Consider the following 27913-nt stretch of genomic DNA (forward strand, 5'->3'; position numbering starts at 1 on the left):
CTGTATCGCTAAACTAAACTAAGAACTAGAGTGAATGATTGTTAGCACGGACTTGGTGGGCCGAAGGGCCTGTTTCATAGTTGTATCTCCAAACTAAACTAAACTGTACTTATGTGTTGGAAGGAACTGCAGATGCTGGTTTAAACCGAAGATAGACACAAAAAGCTGGAGTAACACAGCGGGACAGGCAGCATCCCGGGAGAGAAGGAATGGGTGACGTTTCGGGTCGAGCTGTACTTATGTTCAAATGGTTGGCCATATTTTAAAAAAATTATCCAAACGTCTTATCGAATCTCGGAAGAAACATATTGAAATTTTTAAATAAAATTTTCTGCTGTGCAAATCAAGAAAGGCCCGGTCTTTGACCTCGATGGATAGAACCAAAGGCTTTTCCTCCTACATTTATACCTGATAAGTGCTTCCATCTGCTTGGTTTTGGCTTGAGACTGCAAAGGCGCAGCTAAAAATTACAGAGCTTACTCCGAAACTGTGGCTTCCCTCCTGTTTCACCTTGGGTTGGAGAAGGGTTTCTTTGAGAAGGAGTTGCCTAAGCAATCAGTCTCTGAGTGGTTACGTGGCATCAGCTTAACCTTAACGATATTAAGGCTTTCTGCAAGTTTCTGTGGGAGGGAGAGGGCCAAAGCATCACTGAGCAACGCCCAAATGGAAGAAACGCAGACAGAAAGAACCCTGTTGGCAGCTTGCAAAAACCTTTTACAAATTTTATCGCAGGCAGGGCCTGCATTCCTGCTCTGATCGGCTGATATGTTCCTTCAATAAATGGCCTTCATTATTGCATCGAGATTCAGTGGAAATCGGAAAGCATAGCCCGAGGGCAAACCTCTATCAGTATCCAATGATAATAATGTACTGCGCACAGGCAGGGGAAATGGTGCTCTCCTTGTGTCTAAAAGAAACAGTGCTGATTACAATCTCCCCTTAGAACATCGGGGAAAATGTGAAAGGCTTTTTGCGCTACAGTAGGCCTCGTTATAATGGAGGGGGGAGGGGGGAGTTTTAGCTTAGATTAGTTTATTGTCACATATACCGAGGTACAGTGAAAAGCTTTTGTTGCGCACTAACCAGTCAGCGGAAAGAATGTTCACGATTACAATTGAGCCACCCACAGTATACAGATACAGGATAAAGGGAGTAACGTTCAGTGCAGGGTAAAGTCCAATTAAGGATAGTCCAGCGGTCTCCAACGAGGTGGATGGTAGGTCAGGACCGCTCTGCAGTTGGTGAGAGGATGGTTCGGTTGCCTGATAACCGCTGGGAAGAAACTGTCCCTGAATCTGGAGGTGTGCGTTCTCACACATCTATACCTCTTGCCTGAAGGGAGAGGGGAGAAGAGGGAGTGTCCAGGGTCAGACTCATCCTTGATTACGCCTGTGGTCTTGCCGAGGCAGCGTGAAGTGTGGATGGGGTCAATGGTTTGTGTGATGGTTTGGGCTGCGTCCACAATTCCCTGCAATTTCTTGCGGTCTTGGATGGAGCTGTGGCCAAACCATGCTGTGATGCATCCCGATAAAATACTTCCACCGGCGCATCTGTAGAAGTTGGTGAAGGTTGTTGGTAGGGTTGCCAACTGTCCCGTATTAGCCGGGATATCCCGTATTTTGGGCTAAATTGGTTTGTCCCGTATGGGACCGCCCTTGTCCCGTATTACTAGGGTTGCCAACTTTCTCACTCCCAAATAAGGGACAATGGGTGACATCACCGCCACGCGCTCCCACGTGACCTCGCCCAGCCAGCGGCCACGTGCTCCCGCTCCACCAATGGCGGCTGCCCGGGCCGGGAGGCGGGTTGCTACGCAACCTCCGTTAGGCGGCGCCCGGGCCTCCAGACCTAGGAAGTAGGAAAGAAACTGCAGATGCTGGTTAAAATCGACGGTAGACTCAAAATGCTGGGGTAACTCAGCGAGTCAGGCAGCATCTCGGGAGAGAAGGAATGGGTGACGTTTCAGGTCCAGACCCTTCTTCAGTCTGAGGAAACTTGACCCCGATCTGTACCAACAAGCAATCATAGAGTGTTTGCCAGCACTGAGATTTATGCCGGTTCAATAATCAGCGCCACAGATGGCAGATCATCCCCAACCTGTTCCTGTCGGCATGGCACAGGAAGAATTTATAATTGCTTTAGATATATTGAAAATTAAAATGCCTGTGCATTCTTTGACCAGCTTGGGCATAAGATAGAGAGATACAAAATGAGCACTTTTGGTTAAAACACTGTAAAAGTGGGTGGCACAGCGGTAGAGTTGCTGCTTCACAGCACCAGAGACCCAGGTTCGATCCTGACTCCGGGTGCTGTCTCCCTGTGACCACGTGGGTTTCCTTCGGGTGCTCCGGTTTCCTCCCGCATTCCAAAGACGTGCAGGTTTCTAGGTTAGTTAGCTTCTGTAAAGTGTCCCCAGTGTGTGTTGGATAGAACGAGTGAACTAGTGAGCGTGATCGTTGGTTGGCATGGACTCGGTGGGCCGAAGGGCCTGTTCCCGCTCTGTAACTCTAAAGCCTAAAGTGAAGTATAAGGTGCAGGATAGAACGAGTGTACGGGGTGATCGTGATCCTTGGTTGGCATGGACTCGGTGGGCCGAAGGACCTGTATCCAAGCTGCATGTCTAAACTAAGCACTGTTGAACAGTACAATTCTGTTTGAATACGTGTAATAAACAGCATCAACGATCCATTACAAACAATCTGAAAACATATTGAAGTTGATGGCAAATGTTAGGAAGCCAGAAGACCAGGGGGCAAGCCTTGCCATTTGAACGTTGAGTAATATTTGTAGCTGCAGGCTTGGTCGTAATTAGATGATGGAATACATTTCAGTATTTGTTTTGTCTACCGTGGAGAAATCTCTTTCTCCTGGTTCATTGTGTGACAGCCACAAAGATGGGTTTCAGATGTTCAGCAGAGAATATCTTTAACACTGGTTAACTCCCGCAACCTGATGGCCACATGTGGTGGATAATGGGGTTCAGTCACCGTCCCATAAATGCCAGATGTTTAAACCCCTGTATTCTGGGTTTAGTTTAGTTTAGTTTAGTTTAGAGATACAGCACTGAATTCCTACCACAACCAGAGAGTAGTGGTGAACTACTATCTACCACATTGGTGACTCTCAGACTATCCTTCAGTCTGAAGAAGGATCTCAACCCAAAACGTCACCCATTCCTTCTCTCCTGAGATGCTGCCTGACCTGCTGAGTTACTCCAGCATTTTGTGATACCTTCGATTTGTACCAGCATCTGCAGTTATTTTCCTACTCAGATTATCGGGGCGGCACGGTAGCGCAGCGGTAGAGTTGCTGCTTTACAGCGAATGCAGCGCCGGAGACTCAGGTTCGATCCTGACTACGGGTGCTGCACTGTAAGGAGTTTGTACGTTCTCCCCGTGACCTGCGTGGGTTTTCTCCGAGATCTTCGGTTTCCTCCCACACTCCAAAGACGTACAGGTATGTAGGTTAATTGGCTGGGTAAAGGTAAAAATTGTCCCTAGTGGGTGTAGGATAGTGTTAATGTGCGGGGATCGCTGGGCGGCACGGACTTGGTGGGCCGAAAAGGCCTGTTTCCGGCTGTATATATATGATATGATGATATGATGATATGATTATCCTTGATCTGCTGGACTCTGCTGGCTTTACATTGCACTATCATGTATCTGTACACTGTAAATGGCTTGATTGTAATCATGGATTGCCTTTCCGCTGACTGGATAGCACGTGGCAAAAGCTTTTCACTTTACCTCGGTGCACATGACAATAAACTAAACTAAACTAAACTAAACAGGCCCTTTGGCCTAGCGAGTCTGCGCCGACCAGCGATCCCCGTTCACGAGCACTGTCTCAAACACGAGGGACAAATTACAATTTTATCATAGCCAATTAACCCCTACAAACCTGCACGTCTTTGGAGTGTGGGAGGAAACCGGAGCACCCGGTGAAAACCCCACACGGTCACCGGGAGAACGTACAAACTCCGTACAGACAGCACCCGTGGTCGGGACCGAACCCTTGTCTCTGGCGCTGTAAGGCAGCAACTCTACCGCTGCGCCATTATACCGCCTGTCTGCACCATCTCCGGCTATTTTGCTAACCAAAGTGAAATAAGTTCTAGGAAAGTGAAATATGATCAAAGCTCATATGATCAAACTGCTGTGGAATTTGTTTAGGTCATAAACTTAATAATTGTGTTCACCAAAGATGAAACTCCTGCAGAAATCAGCGTTCCCTACCAGAAGCACTGAAGTCTCGAGGCTTTAAAGTTCACCTCTTGATTTTAGTTTCGTTGAGTTTAGAGATACATTGTGGAAACTGGCCCTTCAGCCCACCGGGTCCGCGCCATCCAACGACCACCCCTACACTAGTTGTAACGTACACACACTAGGGACAATTAACCTACAAACCTGCACGTCTTTGGAGTGTGGGAGGAAACCGGAGCACCCGGAGAAAACCCACGTGATCACAGGGAGAAGGTATAAACTCCGTACAGACAGCACCCATAGTCAGAATCGAACCCGGATCTCTGCGATGTAAGCAATGAAAGCGATATATATATATTGGCAAATATATAGGCAAATTGGATGAAAAAATGAAAGATATACATACATATGCATATCTTTCAATATATCATCCAATTTGTAGGTATGTGTGTGTGTGTGTGTGTGTGTGTGTGTGTGTGTGTGTGTGTGTGTGTGTGTGTGTGTGTGTGTGTGTGTGTGTGTGTGTGTCTGTGTGTGTGTGTGTGTGTCTGTGTGTGTGTGTGTGTGTGCGTGCGTGCGTGCGTGCGTGTGTGTCTGTGTGTGTGTGTCTGTGTGTCTGTGTGTGTGTGTGTGCGTGCGTGCGTGCGTGCGTGCGTGCGTGCGTGCGTGTGTCTGCGTATAAAGATATATATATATAATTTCCTTTAAAATGCATTAAAAATACCACAGAAAATGCTCAACACAATGAACCGTACTCCCTGGACATGGAAGAACAATTTATAATCTAAAATCTCAGATCTGCTGAGCACTTTGCTCTCTTAAAGCCAGATGCTGGATATTTTTGAAGTGTTATCATTGCATATCCTTCCTGTCCAGCTCTGCGGTGGGATATGCAAGGGACGGACGCATCTGCAGTACAGCTGTTCCATGGAATAACCTTCCGCACGGTTCTTGCTCACGTTTTTAATTTCTTGTTGAAAAATGCTTAGAATGCAACTGGAACACAAGGAGTGCGAGCTCCATTCAGAATGCCCGGCGTCCATCTGAAGGGGCCTATGTCTTGGGTGTGCAAGCAAAGAATTTCACCGTGGCTGTCACATGTGACCCTAAAGTATTCATTCATAAAGTATTCATTCAATGACTTGCTCCTATTCAGTTCAGCTCAGTTTCAATTCAGTTCATTGTCACGTGCATCGAGGTATGGTGAGAAGCTTTCGTTGCGTGCCTGAAGAAGGGTCTCGACCCGAAACGTCACCCATTCCTTCTCTCCAGAGACGCTGCCTGTCCCGCTGAGTTACTCCAGCATTTCGTCTCAATGCAGCAATACGGATTGTGGCCTGAAGTGTGGCCAAGGGAAGATGAGTGGGCCGGCGATGGTTTGGCAAGAGATCGGTAGCTCGGTCCGCTGTGACCAAAATCTGTTTTAGAGAGGTCCGCAAAAAAACAAGGGTTCACTGTACTGTAAATGTTTTCAACAGAGAGTTAGATTTAGCTCTTCGGGCTAAAGGAATCAAGGCATGTGGGGAAATAGCAGGAGCGGGGTAGATGATCAGCCATGATCATATTGAATGGCGGTGCTGGCTCGAAGGGCCAAATGGCCTACACCAGCACCTACTTTCTATGTTTCTAAACACACACATCCGAGAGGAACTAATAGTTAAAGCAGATTTCCTATACTGTACATTCCTCCCTCATTACCGTCAAAATAAAACGGATTCTAATTGACACAACTAAACACATACTGCTACCACATGAATCCCTTGTGAGCCTGGCTAGAACTGAGCTCCACCTACTCATTTTGAACTTCATTGCATGTCTTGGATTACAGTGCATTGCTTTCCACAGAAGGATAATATTTCAAGATTGCAACAAAAGCAGTTATAATTTTAATAGCCAGGCACGAACTGATCGCAGCCCCCCAGCCTGCACTTTATCTTGTAAATTTGTCGATTAATAGTTGTACTTGTTGGCATATTTAACGTTGTTGTGTCGAGCTTGTGCTTGAAATGCCCTACAACACCGATGACCCAATCACCCAAGACATTAAACTAATTTCAGTCTGAAGAAGGGTCTCGACCCAAAACGTCACTCATTCCTTCACTCCCGAGATGCTGCCTGACCTGCTGAGTTACTCCAGCATTTTTTTAATAAAAACCTTTGATTTGTACCAGCATCTGCAGTTATCTTCTTATACTATTTAAACTCATTTGCCAAATATATATTTTTGTACTTGTATGAAATGCTAACATAATGTACCCTTACACCGTTCCGTGAATTTGTCCGTTTTCCCCCACGATCAAAACCAGAAAGTCGTACCTCTCGCATACCGTAATGGAAACTGCAAAGGGCGGGGTACAATGTGATTTAAGTTGAAGACAAGGCACAAAATGCTGGAGTAACTCAGCGGGACAGGCAGCATCTCTGGAGAGAAGGAATGGGTGACGTTTCGGGTCAAGACCCTTCTTCAGAAACGTCGCCCATTCCTTCTCCCCAGGGATGCTGCCTGACCCGCTGGGTTACTCCAGCAGTTTGCGTCTACCTTCGATTTAACCCAGCATCTGCAGTTCTTTCCCACACACGTGATTTAAGTTAACTGATGTCACTTTCCACAAAATAAAGTTCCGGGATGCTGCCTTCCAAATGTAAATGAGGTTTTTTTTCCACTCCAGACATCCCATCCGTCTATAAAAAGACAGCCCCGTAAACTCTTCCTACAGTGCGTAAACACATTTTTTTCATTAGATGTCTTGATGTTGATCTCACGATTCTGAAGAGTTTACAGTACATTGCCAGAGGTCAAGCCAAACTACTGGGAATGTAGTGTATATCCAAGCACAGATAGAAGCTTTTTAAATTTTGGCTTCGTTTAAAGGTACCACATGGAGGTACGCAGGCCCTTCGGCCCATCGAGTCCACGCCGGCCATCCATTAGCGAGGACCCGTTAGTTTGCTTTAGTTCTTCAGTTATTCCACTTTCCCATCCACTCCCCCACACGCAGGGAGGCAATTTACAGTGGCCAATTTCAAACTACAAAGCCGCTCATCTTTTGGGATGTGGGAGGAAACCAGAGCACACGGGGCAAACCCACACGGTCACAGGAAGAACGTGCACACTCCACACGGACAGCAGCAGAGGTCAGGATCGAACCCAGGTCTCTGGCGCCGTGAGGCAGCAGCTGTACCCGCTGCTGACTTGATATGACTTCCGTCTTCAATGGTCCGACTGCAATCAGTTACGTACATCTACCTTCGTCTTTAAGTGTCATTAACCTGCTTGCAAATGATTGTGGTAGGAGGGAGTAAGCTGGAAGAGGGGTAAGGGTGGGGCAAAGCATGGCAAGTGATAGGTGGATACAGGTGAGAGGGGGGAGGGTGCGGGAGGTGGGGTTTGATTATGTGTTGATCATGTTTGAACAAGAGATTAGTGATATCGACTGGCACTGTTTAGAGATTCTTCAAAGATTCTATAAACGCATCATTCTTTTGGATAGGCACAAAGTGCTGGAGTAACTCAGCAGGACAGGCAATGTCTCTGGAGAAAAACGATAGGTGACGTTTCAGGTCGAGACCCGTCCTTAGACTCTTCCTATCCTTTTTCTCCAGACCCAGTGAGTTACTCCAGCACTATGTGGCTAACTTTGGTACAAACCAGCATAGGGCAGTTCTTTGCTTCTACATAATGCTTTTAAAACATTTTTTGTCTTTGGTTTAGAGATAAAGTTCAGAGATATAGCGTGGAATTTATTATCAATGAAGCTGCCAGAGGAAGCTGTGGAAACGGATATAATGATTATTTTGGACAGATATTTGGATGGGAAGGGTTTAGAAGGATAATAATAATAATAATAATACATTTTATTTATATAGCGCTTTTCATGTACTCAAAGACGCTTTACAGAGATTTTGAGAACATAGGGAAATTAATAAATAGATAAATAAGTAAATAAATAAATGAACAGAGAAAGGAGACAGTAGGTGAGGTGACCTTCAGTGGTTGAAGGCAGTACTGAACAGGTGAGACTTCAGCGATGTTTTGAATGTGGTGAGTGTGGGGGAGTCTCTAACGGTTTGGGGTAATGAGTTCCATAGGGTGGGAGCAGCGATGGAGAAAGCCCTGTCCCCCCAGGATCTGAGTTTAGTCCGGATGTGGGGGGATAGGAGATTGGCAGCGGCAGAGCGGAGGGTGCAGGTGGGAGTGTGCCTGTGGAGGAGGTCGGTCAGGTAGGATGGGGCCAGGTTATGGAGGGCTTTGTAGGTTATGAGGAGGATTTTGTACTGGATTCTCTGGGGGATGGGGAGCCAGTGGAGTTTATAAAGGACGGGGGTGATATGGTCACGGATCGAGGTGTGTGTGAGTAGACGGGCAGCGGAGTTTTGAATGTATTGAAGTTTATTGATGATTTTTGAGGGTGCGCCATAGAGGAGGCTGTTGCAGTAGTCCAGACGGGAGGTGATGAAGGCGTGGATGTGGGCCAAATGCAGCCAACTTTGGCATGGATCAAGAAGGGCTGATGGGCCTGTTTCCATGCGGTATAACTCCATGACTCTGACCTAGAAACGCACAAAAAAGCTTTCCACCCAATGAAGCACTTTGTAGTGAAGTCATCAGAGTAAGATAGGATAGACACAAAATGCTGGAGTGGCTCAGTGGGACAGGCAGCTTCTCGGGAGAGAAGGAACGGGTGACTTTGCGGGTTGAGACCTTTTCTTCAGACTGCAGCATTTTGTGTCTATCTTTGGTGTAAACCCAGCATCTGCAGTTCCTTCCTGCACATACTAAGATAGGAAGCACAACAATCAACTCTGAGGTTTCAAGGTTCAACGCGTGAATAACGATCAACCATTATCAGTGGTATTGAGTGAGGGCTGAAGGTTGAGCAGCATAATCAAGCCAACATAATCAAAGTCTGTCTCAAAGTGCTGGAGTAACTCAGCAGGTCAGGGCAGCATCTCTGGGGAACGTGGATAGGCGACGTTTTGGCTTGGGAAGGGTCTTTTTTTTAATAAACAGTTTAGAGATACAGCGCGGAAACAGGCCCTTTCGACCCACTGGGTCCGCGCCGACCAACGATCCCCGCACATTAACACTATCCTACACCCACTAGGGTCAATTTTTACATTTGCCCAGCCAATTAACCTACAAACCTGTACGTCTTTGGAGTGTGGGAGGAAACCGAAGATCTCGGGGAAAACCCACGCAGGTTATATGGAGAACGTACAAACTCCGTACAGACAGCTCCCATAGTCGGGATCGAACCCACGTCTCCGACGCTGCATTCGCTGTAAGTCAGCAACTCTACCGCTGAGCCACCGTGCCGCCCAACTAGTATCTGTAACTCCTTGTTTCTACATTTGGACAAGTCTGAAGAAAGGATCCCGTCCCGAAAGGTCGCTTCTCCGTGTTCCCCAGAGATGCTGCCTGACCCGCTGAGTTACCCCAGCACTTTGTGTCCCATTTTGTAAAGCAGCATCTGCAGATCCTTGTGTCTCTATAATCAAAGACAAGTTGTCCCTCTCTAGTCATTCCTTCTTCTTCTTCACACTAACATCGAGCAGAAGGTACAGAGGCTTGAAAGCGCGCACCACCAGACTCAGGATCAGCTTCTTCCCCTTGTTATCAGGCTTCTGAACGGTCCTCCCTTAAGCTAGGGTGGTGTCCGGTTCACCTCTGCCCCATTGTGGACATTGGACTTTGGCTCTGGAATTGGTGCGCTGCAAAGCTGAGAAATAGATCCTGCACTCTCTATATTTCCCTCTTTCACTCTACCTGTTGTACTTGAACTTGGTCTGAATGTATTTATCGATAGTATTCTCTGATTTGATCGGATAGCAGGAAGAACAAAGCTTGTCACTGTAACGTGGTGCACGCGACGATATTAGTTGGGCGGAAGGGCCTGTTTTCGCGCTGTGTGACTGTATGAGGTCACAATAGCCCCATCAACATCAACACCCCTAAATGATGCCTTTGGAAAGAAAAAACCAGTTTAAAGTACAAATAACATGATGTAAAGGTCAACATATAGATTGACCCAGCGCTCAAAGTGATAAATAAACAGTAGCCCTGCAGATATTAACTATCAACTAATGGGCAGCACGGTGGCGCAGTGGTAGAGCCTTACAGCGCTTGCAGCACCAGAGACCCGGGTTCGATCCCGACTACGGGTGCTGTCTGTACGGAGTTTGTACCTCCTCCCGTGACCTGCGTGGGTTTTCTCCGAGTGCTCCGGTTTCCTCCCACACTCCACAGTCTTACCGGTTTGTAGGTTAATTGGCTTGGTAAATGTAAAAATTGTCCTAATGTAGGATAGTGTTAATATGCGGGGATCGCTGGTCGGCGCGGACTCGGTGGGCCGAAGGGCCTGTTTCCACGCTGTTTCTCTAAACTAATGAGGTTAATGAGTGTTAACTAAAGAGGTAGCTACCATCTACCTCATTGGAGACCCTCAGACAATCTTTAATCGGGCTTTATCTCGCACTAAACATTATTCCTTTCATCATGTACCTGTTCATTGTGGATGGCTTGATTGTAATCATGTACAGTCTTGTTAGCGCGCAACGAAAGCTTTTCACTGTACCGCGTACCTCATTACACACAACTAAACTAAACAGGGTGGCACAGTGATAGAGACCCGGGTTTGATCCTGACAACGTGGGACCTGCGTGGGTTTGCTCCCACACTCCAAAGACGTACAGGTTTGCAGGCTAATTGGCTTGGTATAAATGCACAACTGTACCTAGTGTGTGTGTAGAGTAGTGTTAGTGTGCGGGGATCGCTGGTCGGCGCGGGCTTGGTGGGCCGAAGGGCCTGTTTCCGCCCTGTATCTCTCAACTAAATCTAAAAATATAAACTAATTTAACCCTGGGAGGTTTAATTAAAGGCCGGAGGCCTGGCTTCGTTGTAAGACCCTTTTTCTCTGTAAATATAGAATTAAATATGATCCCGGCCACGTGAAAATAATAAATCGATTGCACCTGGTTGATGGAGCCGTGCATCAAATTAAATAAATAAATGGTGTTGCCACCAAATACCAATTGATTTATCAAACGCCTCCACTTTACACTCTGCCCTCGGTGCGCACTGCTCTTGCCCAGTGAAAGCAAATCACAGTTAACTACTTGTTTAGTTTAGTTTAGAGATGCAGGCCCTTCGGCCCACCGAGTCCGCTCCGACCAGCCATCCCCGCACATTAACACTATCCTACACACACACCAGGAACAATTTTTTTAAAAACATTTATACCAAGCCAATGAACCTGCAAACCTTGCAAGTCCTTGTAGTGTGGGAGGAGACCGGAGCACCTGGGGAAAATCCACGCAAATCACGGGGAGAACGTGCAAACTCCGTACAGACAAGCACCCGTAGTCCGGATCGAACCCGGGTCTCCGGCGCTGTGCTGCCTTGTAAAGAAATAATCCGGGTTTTAAATATGTTTTCCTGAAATAATACTGCACTGGAAAGGGTTACATAGTTCTTTTTTTTTCCCGTGCGGGCTCTTTAGAAGATAGCACAGCACAGGAACAGGCCCTTCGGCCCACAATATCCACGCTGAACATGGTGCCGAGTTAAGCTAATCTCCTCTGCCTGCACGTGATCCATATCCCTCCGTACCAAAGATACTAGAGGAACAAGATGGACCACTCCGTTGAAATCGCCTATACTGAAGTGTAGTACGCATAGGAGCCATTTTAGTAGGCAAAACCCGCCGTTCGTTATGCCTCTCGCAGTGTAATCAGTGTTTTGGAGAAACAGTATGTGTGATGATACCATTAAAATGCAGAATATATCTCATCTATCAATTCACAGATTTTTGTTATTTTTCCTTTTAAATGTCTCTGCAAGTTTCTGCCTACTAAAATGGCGCCTTGACGTACAACGGTTTTTAGGGTCGAGTGGACTATCTTGTTCCTCGAGTATCTTTGCTCCATTCACTGCACATGAAAGAGCCTTCTGACCAGTTCCTATCACCAGGCTCTTTCTCATGGGTCTGAACAGATTTTCCCTTCGAGTGAGATTGTCCGAAAGACCTCAATAAAATCTCTCAGTGAATCCGCTTTCACTATCCCATTGGGCAGTGAATTTGGGATCACAATTCCCGGCTTATAAGGAAAGATTGCCAACTCACACTTGGTTCTTTTGACAAATCTGTGTGCCTTTTGATCATCGGTCCTTTCTGTCATGAGAAACAGTTTCTCCTCAGTCTATATATGATCTACATCCACAAACCACAGTAACCCTTCTCCAGCATGACATTTCTATTCAGCACATCACTCAGCCCTTATGATTCTAATGAGTTTTAGCCAACTCAGTACTGAACTAAATTATTGCTTTTTTTTCCGCTGCGGATTACGGCCGAGTTGGAATTGGCTGGAGATCAAACAAGTCTATTTAATAAAAGGACCGCAGCCGGCAAATGGGGAAGATTTATAAACTCGCAAGCAGGGCTTCATTTCAATCCTGATCCAGAAGGTATGAAAGACGCAATGGGCTAGATTGCTGGCTCCCCTAGTAATGCGTTCAACCACCGCCCCCGCCCGCCTCACCACTCCCACCCCCCCCCCCTCACCACTCCCACCCCCCCCCCCCCCCCTCACCACTCCCACCCTGAGTTGGAATTCATACCACAAAAGATCGCCTTCCCTCTACGTTCAATTATCTTACACGTTTTGTACTTCAGACTTTAGCGATACAGCGTGCAAACTGGCCCTTCGGCCCACCAAGTCCACACTGACCAATGACACTAGCACTATCCTACACACTAGGGACAACTGGGCAGCAAGGTGGCGCAGCGGTAGAGTTGCTGCCTCACAGCGCCACAGACCCGGGTTCGATCCTGACTATCGGTTCTGTCTGTATGAAGTTTGTACGTTCTCCCCGTGACCTGATTGGTTTTCTCCAGGAGCTCTGGTTTCCTCCCACACTCCAAAGACGTACAGATTCGAAGGCTAACTGGCTTGGTATGAATGTAAATTGTCCCGAGTGAGTATGATAGTTTTAGTGTGTAGGGACCGCTGGCATGCACGGACTCAGTGAGCCGAACTGCCTGTTTCCGCGCTGGTCAGAGAACTTGGATGGGGAAGGGATGGAGAGAGAGGGAAAGGGATGGTTACTTGAAGTTAGAGGTCAATGTTCATGCCGCTGGGGTATGAGCTGCCCAAGCGAAATATGAGGCGCTGTTCCTTCAATTTGCGCTGGGCCTCACTCTGACAATGGAGGAGGCCCAGGGCAGAAAGGTCAGATTGGGAATGGGAGGGGGAGTTAAAGTGTTTAGCAACCGGGAGATCAGGTAGGTTTAGGCGGACTGAGTGGAGGTGTCACCCATTCCTTCTATCCAGAGATGCTGTCTGTCATAGATGATGTATAACAAACAAAAAAATCAATTAATAAGTAACCCCGATATTTTATTTTATTTAGAAATACAGCTGGGAAACAGGCCCTTCGGCCCACCGAGTCTGCACTGACCAGCGATCACCCATTCATTCATACTGGTTCTGTGTTATCTCACTTTTTCCTCATCCACTGCCGACACACGAGGGGCAATTTACAGAAGCCAATTAACCTACAAACTCGCACGTATTTGGGAGGAAACCGGAGCACCACGCGGTTACAGGGAGAAGATGCAAACTCCACACAGACAGAACCCGGGTCTCTGGCGCAGCGAGAGAACGTCTCTACCAGCTGTGCCACCGTGCTGCCCAATAATTGTGCAAAAATAAAACCCCGAGTGCAACCAAAGACAGTCCGTAGCAGTTCATCGTTGAGGTTGGTGAGCCATGTTCAAGAGTCTGACGGTTGTGGGAAGAAGCAGCAGTCATGGTTTTCAGGCTCCTGTACCCTCTTCCCGATGGCAGGAGTGAAATGAGAGCGTGGGGCCAGGGTGGTGTGGGTCTCAGCTGATGCTGGCTGCCTTTTTGAAGCAGCGACTCCTGTAGATTCCTTCGAAGGTATTTAATCACAAAATGGTGGAGTAACTCAGCAGGTCAGGCAGCATCCCGGGAGAGAAGGAATGGGTGACGTTTCGGGTCGAGACCCTTCTTCAGACCACCTGTAGATTCCTTCAATCACATCCTCACAAGAGAGGAGTAGGAAGGAACAGCAGATGCTGGTTTAAACCGAAGACAGACACAAAAAGCTGGAGTAACTCAGCGGGACAGGTAACTCCGTCTGAGGAAGGGTCTCGTCCCAAAAGGTCACCCGTTCCTTCTCTCCAGAGATGCCGCCTATCCCACCACTGAGTTACGCCAGCATTTTGTGTCCATCCTCACAAGAGATCACCGTTTAAGATTGTCATAGATTGAGCCGCACTAATGTTTGAGTAGAAAAATAAATCACTGTTCGCGGCAAGGATCATCTGACTGAAACATCTCAGGCTTATGGATCGAAAAGCTGACTCAAGATCTTCTCGTGGGAAGTCAGAGCGAGCTTGCGTTTTTGTTTAACGTTTCATTTTATAAACAGGAACAAATTCAACACAGCAGTTACCTGGTGTGGAACTGGATCATAAGGTAACTATTTGTAGCAGGTTTTAAAACTTCCCCAAGCTTTTTACGGTTGTCACATACCCAAAGGAGAATTTCGAACAGACTGGATCAAAGCGGTATTCTATAAGGAATGCCTTCAAGGAGAATAGTAAGATGCGGGGGTTTAGTGAGGTAAATTCTCAGCTTCAGACTTCATGGTTTCATACAGCGTGCAAACAGGCCCTTCAGCCCAACGTGCCCACACCGACCGGCATGTCCCATCGAGACTAGTCCCACCTGCCTGCGTTTGGCCCATATCCCTCTAAACCTGTCCTATCCATGTACCTGCCCAAATGTTTCTTAAATGTCGTTGTAGTACCAGCCTCAACTACCTCCTCCGGCAGCTCGTTCCATACACCCACCACCCTCTGCGTAAAAAAGTTGCCCCTCAGGTTCGTCGAGCACCCGGAGAAAACCCACCACGCAGGTCACGGGGAGAACGGACAAACTCCGTAAAGACAGCACCCGTAGTCGGGATTGAACCCGGGTCTGGCGCTGTGAGGCAGCAACTCTACCGCTGTGCCACCATGCCAGCGGCCTATTCTAGTGTTAAAATGCAACCAAAATGTAACTCAAACATTGACCTATGCTGATGCACAGAGACCAAAAAACTACCGATGAAGACCCACAAAGGTCCGAGGAAGGTTGCTTGCATCAGGGCCTGGCTCCCAGCTCGGGGTGGCTACAACATTGCTCGGGCAGGGCAGAAGGGATATTTCCACTGTGTCGTGGAATGTTTTTTTATGTTTAGTTATGATTTTAATTTAAAGATACAGCGTGGAAACACGAAACTTGCCGGAACGTAATACAATGATTGCCTACGTATTGTCGTGTAGAAAGGAACTGTTGATGCTGGTGTACTTATTCTCCTCAGGAACAAATCCTGAGAGATTCTACCTTGTCATAAGGTCATAAGTGACAGGAGTAGAATTTGGCCATTCGGCCCATCAAGTCTACTCCACCATTCAATCATGGCTGATCTATCTCTCCCTCCTAACCCCATTCTCCTGCCTTCTTCCCATAGCCTCTGACACCCGTACTAATCAAGAATCGATCTATCGCTGCCTTAAAAACTATCCACTGACAGCCTCCACAGCCACCTGTGGCAAAGAATTCCACAGATTCACCACAGTTTGTCATCCTTGCCGAGTCACATATGAGAAGCCGGCCAACAGGTATTGGCAGGAGAATGTATAGCCTGACGGCTTAGGAACCCAAGCTTAACGCTGTATTGACAGGTGACAGTCATGGCTGACGATGTCAACAAGGCAAACTGTACCATCACACACTCAATCTTTCTCATCAGCTCGGCCTCTAAGTGTTCTGCTTTAAAGCCAGCGATATGTTCCACTCAATCCTCACTGGAACCCGGGAGAGTTAGTCCATCGTATCATTAAACCCATCTCAATCCATCAATAATGCAAGCATTTCAATCTATACTAAACCTTGAAGAAAGCTCTGAACCAAGAGGAATTGATTCATAGATTATAATACCAGCTCTCAACATTGCATTTTAACCCGAAAGCAAGGTTTATGTTTTTGTACGATTTTTCCAACTCGACATAAACTTTAGCTGTACAACTGTAAGAATCTATTTTCTTTCAATGTCGAAACAAGGAACTGCCGATGGTGGCTTACCAAGGAAAGGCCCAAAGTACCGGAGCCACTCAGTGGGTCAGGCAGCATCTCTGGAGAACATGGATAGGTGACGTTTCGGGTTCCAGTCTGAAGAAGGGTCCCGACCCGAAACGTCACCTATCCAAGTTCTCCAGAGATGCTGCCTGTCCCGCTGAATTAGAAACATAGAAACATAGAAAATAGGTGCACGAGGAGGCCATTTGGCCCTTCGAGCCAGCACCACCATTCATTGTGATCATGGCTGATCATCTAGAATCAGTAACCTGTGCCTGCCTTTTCCCCCATATCCCTTGATTCCACTATCCCTTGATTGAGAGCTCTATCTAACTCTCTTTTAAATTCATCCAGCGAATTTGCCTACACTGCCCCCTGTGGCAGAGAATTCCACAAATTCACAACTCTCTGGGTGAAAAAGTTTCTTCTCACCTCAGTTTTAAATGGCCTCCCCTTTATTCTTAGACTGTGGCCCCTGGTTCTGGACTCCCCCAACATTGGGAACATTTTTCCTGCATCTAGCTTGTCTAGTCCTTTTATGATTTTATACGTCTCTATAAGATCCCCACTCATCCTTCTAAACTCCCGGTGAATACAAGGCTAGTCTTTCCAGCTGCTCCAGCACTTTGTCCCTTTTGTGTAGGAAGGAACTGCGGATGCTGGTTTAAACCCTAGATAGCCACAAAAAGCTGGAGTGACTCAGTGGGTCGGGCAGCATCTCTGGAGAAAAGGAATTGGTGAGGTTTCAGGTCGAGACCGTTCTTTGGTGTTCTTCCTTGTTCTGTGACTCTCCACTAGGGGGTGCAGGGGAGCACAAAGGACATCATGTTTTGGTTGCATCTGTAAATGCGCACGGTTTCAGGCACTTCACCCCCATTCAAAGTGCAGCACCTGTACCTCATATTCACGTAGGCTTGCCAACTGTTACGTATTAGCCGGGACATCCCGTATTTTGGGCTAAATTAGTTTGTCCCGTACGGGACCGCCCCTGTGCAGTATTGCCAACTTCCTCACTCCCAAATATGGGACAAGGTGACGTCACCGTCCCGCGGCGCCCCACGTGATCTCACTCAGCCAGCGGCCACGTGCTCCAGCTCCACCAGTGATGGCCGTCCGGGGTAGACTGACTCCGCTCCACACACCACCCCCCCCCCCCCCAATCTCTGCACATCCCCAATCCTTTCCACTCCGCACTTTAATTTCATGTTTCATGTATCTTGTGTTTCATGACTGTTGGCAGTTAGGAACTCTGCTCCTATCACATGAACATATCAACATCAATTAAAGGTACGCTGTTAGAGACGACATTGCAAATTATACGCTGAAAACCTACATTTGATAACGCAAGAACACTTTTGTCAAGCTGCATTGGTGTGAAATGTCAATAATTACAATGCTTGTGGAATCTTTTGACATTTCAAATCCGTTAAAAGTATTTCTTATGAACATTATAGTGCGATAGATGTTGAGGTGCAGTTCTGTCAGTACTTGAGTGTTTAATTTGTAAGGATGGCTAATATCAACTTGGAACAAATTCTCAATTATGTCCATAGTTCATCTCATTTCTCCCTCAGCCTTTCCCAGAGAAGACTTCTCAGTCAGTAGAATTACAGCTGGTCACAAATGGCAAAGAGATGTAAAATAAAAGCTCACTTAAGCAGACTTGTTAAACATTGCACATTGAAACAAAATATGTTTTATCCCATGTAAAAATCTATCAAATTAGAATGAAATGTTAGGTGGTGATTGAACATGTGTAAAAGAGGGTCGGAAGAAGGGTCTCAACCCGAAACGCCACCCATTCCTTCTCTCCACAGATATTGCCTGTTACTCAGGCATTTTGTGTCTTTCTTCTATATGTAAATAAGGCTTGATATGTTTGAAATGTTTCCAGGCTATGAATTATTGAAAGAGGGAGTTATTTCCCAAATATTCCGCCCAAATACAGTTTGACAGTGTTATTTAAAATGCTAAAATGTCTTACATTGTAAGGGGCAAAGTTTTACAACATCAGGGTTTTTATTCGTTAGGAGGTGAACAGTAAGAAATGTATCTGGTTTCTCTTGATATAATTTAACAGTTACTTTTCACTTTGGAGCTTTATCATAAGATTTTAAAGAAACAAATTCAGAAACTTGCTTTTCACGCTATTACTCGCCTGGTCCAGAAGACCAAAGCGCAGACCGGACCAAAGCGGACCAAACCGGACTAGACTGGACTTCGAAAATGGCGCCAAAAACCTGGCACACTCTTGTACACTGTGTCAGTGGATTATTTCTACACACTGTGCACTTAATCGGGGATTGTGCTTGGGTATAGTAATACTTCACTGAACTGTATGCAAACAAAAAGGATTTCACTTGTACCTCAGTGAAATCACGGTGGTGCAGCGGTAGAGCTGCTGACTTACAGCGAATGCAGCGCCGGAGACCCGGGTTCGATCCTGACTGCGGGTGCTGTCTGTACACATTAGGGATAATTTAACGGAGTTTGTACGTTCTCCCCGTGACCTGTGTGGGTTTTCTCCGAGATCTTCGGTTTCCCCCCACACTCCAAAGACGTACAGGTTTTGTAGGTTAATTGGCTTGGTAAATGTAAAAATTGTCCCTAGTGGGTGTAGGCAGGGCCGTTTTTACAGCATTATGGGCCCCCGGGCAAAGCAGTGTACTGGGGCCCCCACCGTTACTCTCCCCCACCCCCCTTTCCCTACCAGCCCCCCCCCCCCCTGTCCTGCCGGCGAAAAGCACTTAGCGAAAAGCACTTAGCGATGGACTTAGGGTGCTACATTGTTGCGAAAAGCACTTACAGATCGCTGTGAGAAGCACTGAAAATGTTGCGAAAAAAGCACTTAAGTCACTTAACATACACAGATCAGCATGGGGCCCCCGGGCAAGTGCCCATCAGGCCCATGCGTTAAGACGGCCCTGGGTGTAGGATGGTGTTAATGTGTGTGTGTGTGGGGGGGGTCGCTGGTCGGTGCGCACACGGTTGGCCGAAAGGGCCTGTTTCCGCGCTGTATCTCTAAACTAAGCATAAGTGATAATAAAGAACTTTCCTCAAATTTCCTCAAATTTCCGTAATGCAATACAGTTTCTATTTCACAACATGAACATGGAGGGCTGATGCTCCATTATATATTGTTAGCTTGAGGACTTATTGCAGTAACAATGAGGACGAAAACAGATCTTATCATTTTTATGTCCATAAATTATAGGAGCAAGATTAGGCCATTTGGCCCATCAAGTCTACTCCACCATTCATTCATGGCTGATCTATTTCTCCCTCCGAACCCCTCTCCTCATAACCCTGACACCCATACTAATCAAGAATCTATCTATCTCTGCCTTGAAGATATCCATTGACTTGGCCTCCACTGCCTTCATTTTGTCTTGGACTTTCTAAATTCGGTACTTATCGCAGAAGCTTTAAGGATGGTTTAGATTAACTGGGTTGGGAGACACAGCATGGAAACAGGCCCTTCAGCCCACCACCTCAATGCCGACCATCGATCACCCATTCATGCTAGTTCTATGTTATCCCACTCTCCCATTCACTCACTACACATTAGGGGCAATTTACAGCGGCCAACTTAGCAACAAACCCGCACGTGTTTGATAGATTAACCTGATCTTTTAAATATCCACAAAGACAATGTTATTCTTTCGAAACGCTTGAAGAAAATTATGCCTGCTAATGGTGCCGTAACTTGGGGAATAATAGATATAGACCTACATCGTGTCCATTTTCAGGCAATATTTAGGCTCCTCGGAGGTCAAAATGTTGTGATTTTAAGGAAGGATGTGAGTTCTGCCATTTGGTGTGGTGTGGAAATTAAATTGGAATATCGCCAGCCAGGGCATATTTGAGAAGTAATTGGTATCAGAGGAACTCAAAAGTAATCATTTTATATGAACGTGGAAAGGATGAGCTGCAATTGAGTGCAATATCCATACTTTCTCCTTTTAAATCAAAGTGCCTGTGATTAGACTAGACTACTTATTCTCCCAGGCTCACGCTAAACCCTTTAGGCAATTAATTCTTACTGTCATTTTGAGAATATAGTACTGACATTTTGACAGTGGATAATGAGGGTCGGTCTCTCCACAATAAATGGATTTTATTGGAAATCATATCTGAATGATTAGTAGCCTTAGAATATCAAACAACGCAGACATCTTGTTTCAATTTATAGTTTTTAAATCTTTAAATACGGGGAAGGAATTCAAAAACAAAACAAATATATAAGCCGTAATACCATAGCTTAAAAATAATCATTGCTACGGATACTTTAAACTAATACTTAACGTCAAATATACACAATTAAATTGTATGGAGCCGAAAATTACATCTTCTGAAAGCCACGAGTCCCACACTGAAGTAATGTTGTAATTTCTATAGTTTTAATAATATCTAATATATACCAAGCAGTCTGCCTTCGAGATATAATTGCCATTGTGAACAATCTTGCAGATAACATTCGTCAAGAATGTCCCTCAGCCTTTAATCCTTTTTATTTACACCACCCGACCGGGCTTGTGGTCACTCCTAAAGCTTACCACCCAGTTAATCCAAACTTTCCTACATGTATAATAGCCCTTAATAACCACACGATAACTTCAAGATTGTAACCCGAGTCAAGATAGGGGTAACAAAATACTTGAGCATTTCCCCACACAGTCATGGCTCTGTGTTCAGTTCAGTTTAGAGATACAGGGTGGAAACAGGCCCTTCGGCCCACCGAGTCCGCACCGACCAGCGACCCCCCGCACGATAACACTATCCTACACGAGGAACAATGTTTACATTCATACCTAGCCAATTAACCGACAGAGCTGAACATCTTATCGAATGTGGAAGGAAACCGAAGTTCTCTGAGACCGAAGTTCTCTCACGGGTCATAGGGAGAACGTACAAGCTCAGTGCAAACAAGCACCTGTGGCTGGGATTGAACCCGGGTCTCTGGAGCTGTAAGCGCTGTAAGGTGGCAACTCTACCGCTGTGCCACTGTGCTGCCACGTTTTCTGTATGATTTTAATTTGCAGTCCCTCTCACTATTGTTCTCCACGTTAATAATGAATTGACGATGTTCTGACCAACCTTGGCTCCTTTACACTGGCGGGATGACACAAGAATTGGAAAATGCGCCCCCAATGTAGCCTACTCATGTTTAGACATTCAGGTTGTTGGAAGCAAGTGCTTCCAAGATGGCGCCCAACCCAGGCAACTATTTGCGTGCTGGCCACAGAAGGAGCTCAACAATCACATCTTACAACCGCTCCACACTCTTAAATCGCGACTCCTAAGCAATATTTCTTACTTTAACTATGATATTCCCTTATCATGTATCTGTACACTGCGAATGGCTCGACTGTAATCATGTACTGTCTTTCCGCTGGCTGGTTAGCACGCAGCAAAAGCTTTTCACTGTACCTCGGTGCACGTGACAATAAACTAAACTGAAACTGAAACTGAGTTGCCCCACGTTACAGTAACGGTCAGCTGTAACACCCACCAAAACACACCACCACTACCTCGAATGCGACAAAGCCTGCTTTGGTACAATAGCCAATTCTGACTCATCTGCCCAACCCAGAAACTAACCAAACTATGCTTAACCATCAGCATCAGGATGACTGTGACACTAAATGGGAAAAGCCATGGCTCCAGCCAAAGTTTTGAATATCAACGGAATAAGGACCAGGCATCGTTGTGCTGATGTTTCAGGTTTTGTTGTTGTTCAGGTTTCTGGGCACACACATTTTGGAGGACCTCACATGGTCCGCTAACACCGCTGCGCTGGTCAAGAAGGCACAGCAACGACTGTTTTTCCTAAGAACACTGAAAAAGACTGGCCTGCCCCAACAGCTGCTGACGACCTTCTACCGCTGCACCACAGGGAGCATCCTAACGCATGGCATCTCTGTGTGGTACATGGCATCTCTGTGTGGTACGGAGGCGGAGAGGAGAGCTCTTCAGCGGGTAGTCTACAGAGCTCAGAGGATTATCGGGATGCAGCTTCCAGCCTTGGAGGGCATCTACAACACACGATGCCTCAGGAAAGCCACCAGCATTCATAAAGACCCCTCACACCCCTGCAACAGTCTGTCCGAACTTCTACCATCCGGCAGACGTTACAAGGCCTTCTACTCCTGCACCTCCAGACTTAGGAACAGCTTCATCCCCAGAGCCATAGCTCCTCTGAACCGGTCCGGCTGAGTGCCCCCAGCCCCCCACCCCCCCCCCCCCCCCATGAACTGTCTCCTTCGGATGGTCACGTCGCACAGCGACCCGGCACAAACCTATTTGCACTTGATACTGTTTTAACTGTTTCTAATTTTGTTTCTCTGGGCTGTCTAAATTTCTGTTGATTAGCGAATTAATTTATTGCATCGAATGGAAGTTGCATTAACAATCTCGTTGTACCCCTGTACAATGACAATAAAGATATATTGTATTGTATTGTATTTGCAGTAACACAGTTCCATCCGCTCAGAGTTATGGTCTATTGAATCTCACTGTCACATTCAGATGGAAGATAGACACACTATGCTGGAGTAACTCAGAAGGTCAGGCAACACCTCTGGAGAAAAGAAATAGGTGACGTTTTGGGTCAGGATCCTTCTTCAGACCCTTCATATATTGTACACAAAAGGGTTTTGTTTTCTAATTTTATTTATGTGGCTGTATAATGACTAAAATTCACCCTTAAACTCCGCAATAAATATCAGCTGGGTAGGAACTGCAGATGCTGGTTTAAACCGAAGATAGACACAAAACGCTGGAGTAACTCAGCGGGTCAGGCAGCATCTCTGGAGAGAAGGAATGGGTGACGTGTCGGGTCAAGACCCTTCTTCAGACTTCTTCAGGCAAGCATTAGTTGGATGAATTCTACTTTTGTACATCTTGGTCTCAGCCTTCAATTGCTTTGCACAGACTTTCAAAAAAAAAAAAAAGTTTTCAAAAACCTCTTTTATCTCTTCCTTATGATTGAGCCACAAATATTTAAGAACAGCTGCCTCCCATTAACACTGTCGGTTCTGTACATATGTCAAACGGCATTCTGAAATATAACGTCCTGCGCTGTTACCGAGTCGACAATTGGAATAAAGTTGTAATAATTAAGATATTCGCCTTGTAATTATTCGGATTTTTAGAATGAAGACACTGAGCAATGCTGATAAGATTGAATGTGCAGAAAGGAACTGCAGATGCTGGTTTAAACCGAAGTTAGACACAAAATGCAGGAGTAACTCAGCGGGCGGGACAGGCAGCATCTCTGGAGAGAAGGAATGGGTGACGTGTCGGGTCGAGACCCATCTTCAGTCTCGACCCCAAATGTCATCCATTCCTTCTCTCCAGAGATGCTGCCTGTCCCGCTGAGTTACTCCAGCACGTTGTGTCTATCTACTGAATAGATTGATTTTGTTTGAAACGACCGCAATAGGTCCAATTACTATTGTGCCACTCAGAATGTATATGCTTGGGTCGATTTTGTTATCTTATTTTTATCTAGAAGAAACAGTAACAAAAATTTCTATTGAACACCAAATAGTTTGGCATCCATATTAAGACTGCTTCTGAATAAGAACCTGACTTCAGCGGAACCGCTTGTCAAAATAAATATTTTATATTTCATAATTCCACAAGGGTTGCAGTTTTATATTTTTACGATTCCTAATTAAATCATATCAGGACTGGGGTATTAAGGTGCTTTCTTTTCAAAATGCATAAAAATGTCACATCTGCGCACAGAACACACAAAGCAGAATATGTAGCAACTTAATACCCACACATTATCTGTCATAATTCCTACCGCCAGGGAGATTAAAAGAAATTTAAAGCCTCCCTCTCAACTTTACCCACAGCAAGTTTCTGATTCATGTTTCACATTCTTAATTCTGATTGATATTTCACGATCATATTACACATTTTACACGCACATTTTAGACACTGACACAAACCTCCCCAGTAAAAAAACAGCTATATTCTTCACAATACTATGTTAATGAAGCTACAGAACACCCACATGTTTAGGGCTCATTAAGAATACCAAGGCCAGGCAAAATAAATATTTTATACATTGTTACTATCCTACTAGATTAATATTATAGCTGCCAAATTCCTGTTACATGTCAAGTTTTGCAAATGCATAATTCTTTCATGTTTAGTTTTGCAATTATATATATTTTTTTTCAGGTTATCTTTGCAAATGTATAATTTTTTTCAGATTAAGTTTTGCAAATAAATAACCGTTCCCCATTAATTTTTTGCAAATGTTTGATTCTTTTAGGTTCAGTTTTGCAACTGTATGTATATTTTTCACCTTAAGTTTAACAAATGTGCAACTTCTTCACAGTAAATCTTACAAATACATCAATTTTTTCAGATTAAAATTTGAAAATGTGTTATTTTTCTCAGATTAGGTTTTGCCAAATATATTAATTCTTTCAGGTTAAGTTTTGCAACTGCATTTTTCCCCCCAGATTAAGTTTTCCAAATGTTATAATTTATAAGCTTGAAAACGTTGCAAATGTATATTTTTTCAGGCTACGTGTTGTAAATGTATATATTTTTGAGAATAAATGTTATAAATGTATCTCTTTTCAGGATAAATATTCTAAATGTATATATTTTTGCGAGTAAATGTTTGTAAATGTATGATTTTTAAGATTAAAGTTTGCAAATAGATACATTTTCTGTTTAAGATTCACAAATGTCTAATTCTTACAGGTTAAATTTTGCAAAAATATAACTTTTTTTCCCCCCAAGTTAAGATTTACAAATGTATATATATTTTTTTCCTGTAATTGTATAATTCTTTCGGGTTAAACGTTTCAAATATACAACCTATTTTCAGGTTAAAATTCACAAATGTGTATATATCTTTCCCTGTAATTGTATCATTTTTCTTTCAGTTTAAATTTTGCGGATATGCACAAGATATATATATATATATATATAAATATGTATTATCTTATATATATATATATATATGATATATCTTATCATGCCAATAAAGTTTTTTAAATTGTAATTGAATATATATAAACTTATATATATATATATCTTATCTTATGTATATATATGATATATCTTATGCCAATAAAGTTTTTTAAATTGAAATTGAATATATATATATATATATATATATATATATATATAAAATTATATATATAGAATGTGATTATAGAATTACAGGGAAAGATATATGTGCATTTTGTAAATCTTACCCCTGAAAAAGTTATATATATATATCTTTTTCAGGGGTAAGATTTACAAAATGTACATATATTTTTCCCTGTAATTCTATAATTACATTCTATATATATAATTCTATATATATATAACTTTTTCAGGGGTAAGATTTACAAAATGTACATATATTTTTCCCTGTAATTCTATAATTCAGGTTAAATTTTACAAATACACTGGTTCTGGTTCTGATTGATTATACAAATTTATTTTCCAGGTCAAGATTATGAAATGTGTCATTTTAAGTTTTGCACAGGTCTAATTTCTTTCAGCAGTTTTTGTCTTTTTCTTTCTGCTGTTAGCCTTGCGACTTGAATCGATGTGGGGGTGGAGGGGATGGGGGATTGGGGATGGGGGATTGGGGATGGGGGATGGGGGATGGGGTTGGGGGATTGGGGATGGGGGATGGGGATGGGGGATTGGGGATGGGGGATTGGGGGATTAGGGATGGGGATTGGGGATGGGGGGTGGGGGATGGGGGATTGGGGATGGGGGATGGGAGATGGGGGATGGGGGATTGGGGATGGGGGATGGGGGATGGGGATGGGGATGGGGGATTGGGGATGGGGGATTGGGGATGGGGGATGGGGATGGGGGATGGGGATGGGGATGGGGGATTGGGGATGGGGGATTGGGGATGGGGGATGGGGGATGGGGATGGGGATGGGGATGGGAGATGGGGATGGGGGATTGGGGATGGGGGATGGGGGATGGTGAGCATGGGAGTGATGGGGTGGGAGTGTGGGGTTGGGGATGGGGATGGTGAGCATGGGAGTGATGGGAGTGGGGGTGGGGGGTTGTTTGGGGGGGATAGCGTGGACCTTACCTGTACCACTCCAGCCCTCGGTCGTAGTTCCTGTCGAAGAAATGAGGCTCTGCCCCCACGGCTCTGACCTCGGGGTGGATCCGCAGGAACTCCAGCAGGGCTCGGGTGCCTCCTTTCTTCACCCCGATGATGATGGCTTGGGGGAACTTTCTCATGCCGAAGTTGTTGGAGGTGGAGATGTTGGGAGCCGCCGAGGGCTGCGCTCTGAGCAGCGGCCGTTCCCACGCTACACGGGAGGGCGACAGCTCCCTGTCTGCTGCTGCTGCTGCTGCTGCTGCTGCTGCTGCTGCCCGGCGATGGCTCAGCAACACGGGCATCGCCCCTCCACCTCCACCGCCGCCGCCGCCACAGCCCGACAGGCAGTACACGAAATAGGTGAAGACCGTGATCATGATCAGCAGCAGCAGCGGCGCCTTGGTCTGTGCCCGGACTGCAGCGAGGTGTCGGCTTCGGCTACATCCCATGAGTTGCCCCCCTGCTCTGCACAGCCTGGGCAAACATACTCTCCTCCTCACCGCACACTGTGTGGCGATCAGCGCAGCATTTGGAGAAATTATAAAACAACCAAAAAACAAAAAACAGCCCTTCCTCACCCCCTCTCTCCCCTCTCCCTCTCTCCCCTCTCTCCCCTCTCTCCTCCTCTCCCTCTCAGCACCAGTCCCAACACCAGCCCCAGGACCTGACACACACACAAACACCAACCCAACTTCTCAAAGCTTCCTCCAAAGCCTCCTTCCTGTATGCTCTGCAGTGGATGTGGTGAGATTTTGATCCAAAGTTTCGCATCTCTATCTCTCTCTCCCTCTCTCTCTCTCTCCCTCTCCCTCTCTCTCCCTCTCCCTCTCTCTCCCTCTCCCTCTCTCTCCCTCTCTCCCTCTCTCCCTCTCTCCCTCTCTCCCTCTCTCTCCCTCCCTCTCCCTCCCTCTCTCTCCCTCCCCCTCTCTCTCTCCTTCTCTCTCTCTCCCTCTCTCTCCCCCTCCCTCTCTCTCCCTCTCTCTCCCTCCCTCCCTCCCTCTCTCTCCCTCCCCCTCTCTCTCCCTCTCCCTCTCTCCCTCTCCCTCTCTCCCTCCCTCTCTCTCCCTCCCTCTCTCTCCCTCCCTCTCTCTCCCTCTTCCTCTCTCTCCCTCTCCCTCTCCCTCTCACTCTCCCTCTCCCTCTCCCTCTCCCTCTCTCTCCCTCTCCCTCTCACTCTCCCTCTCTCACTCTCCCTCCCTCTCTCTCTCTCCCTCTCTCTCTATCTCTATCTCTCTCCCCCCTCTGTGTGTGTGTGTATCTGTCTATCTCCACGCCAGTTACTTTGCCTCTCAATGTACAACCTGCCCCTTTGCTTTCCACATGATAAACAATTTTAACTCGCTGTAAGTTCAGTGTTTCGCCTGGTTCCACCCCCACAGCTCGGCTATTGGGCCATATTCAAAACAGCCTCGAAACGTATTCAAATCCTTACCAAAAAAATAAAATATATAAAATCGCCCTGGCACCT

At 45.7% G+C, this 27913-nt stretch overlaps 1 protein-coding gene and 1 long non-coding RNA gene across 2 annotated transcripts in view; one reads left to right on the forward strand and one right to left on the reverse strand.

Annotated features, from left to right (window-relative positions):
• Positions 1-23000, forward strand: part of LOC144603883 (uncharacterized) — a 148863-nt gene extending 125863 nt beyond the window's left edge. Inside the window, exon 4 of the long non-coding RNA XR_013548669.1 lies at positions 22824-23000. This is a non-coding gene — a long non-coding RNA (uncharacterized LOC144603883). The remainder of the gene's footprint in view (positions 1-22823) is intronic.
• LOC144603882 (heparan sulfate glucosamine 3-O-sulfotransferase 6-like) overlaps positions 1-27242 on the reverse strand; it is a 110656-nt gene extending 83414 nt beyond the window's left edge. Inside the window, exon 1 of the mRNA XM_078417669.1 lies at positions 26431-27242. Coding sequence (XP_078273795.1) covers positions 26431-26894 — 464 coding nt within the window. The 5' untranslated portion in view covers positions 26895-27242. The remainder of the gene's footprint in view (positions 1-26430) is intronic.
• Positions 27243-27913: the final 671 nt, after the last annotated feature.

Source organism: Rhinoraja longicauda, chromosome 21 (genome assembly GCF_053455715.1).
Source record: "Rhinoraja longicauda isolate Sanriku21f chromosome 21, sRhiLon1.1, whole genome shotgun sequence".
NCBI lineage: Eukaryota > Metazoa > Chordata > Chondrichthyes > Rajiformes > Arhynchobatidae > Rhinoraja > Rhinoraja longicauda.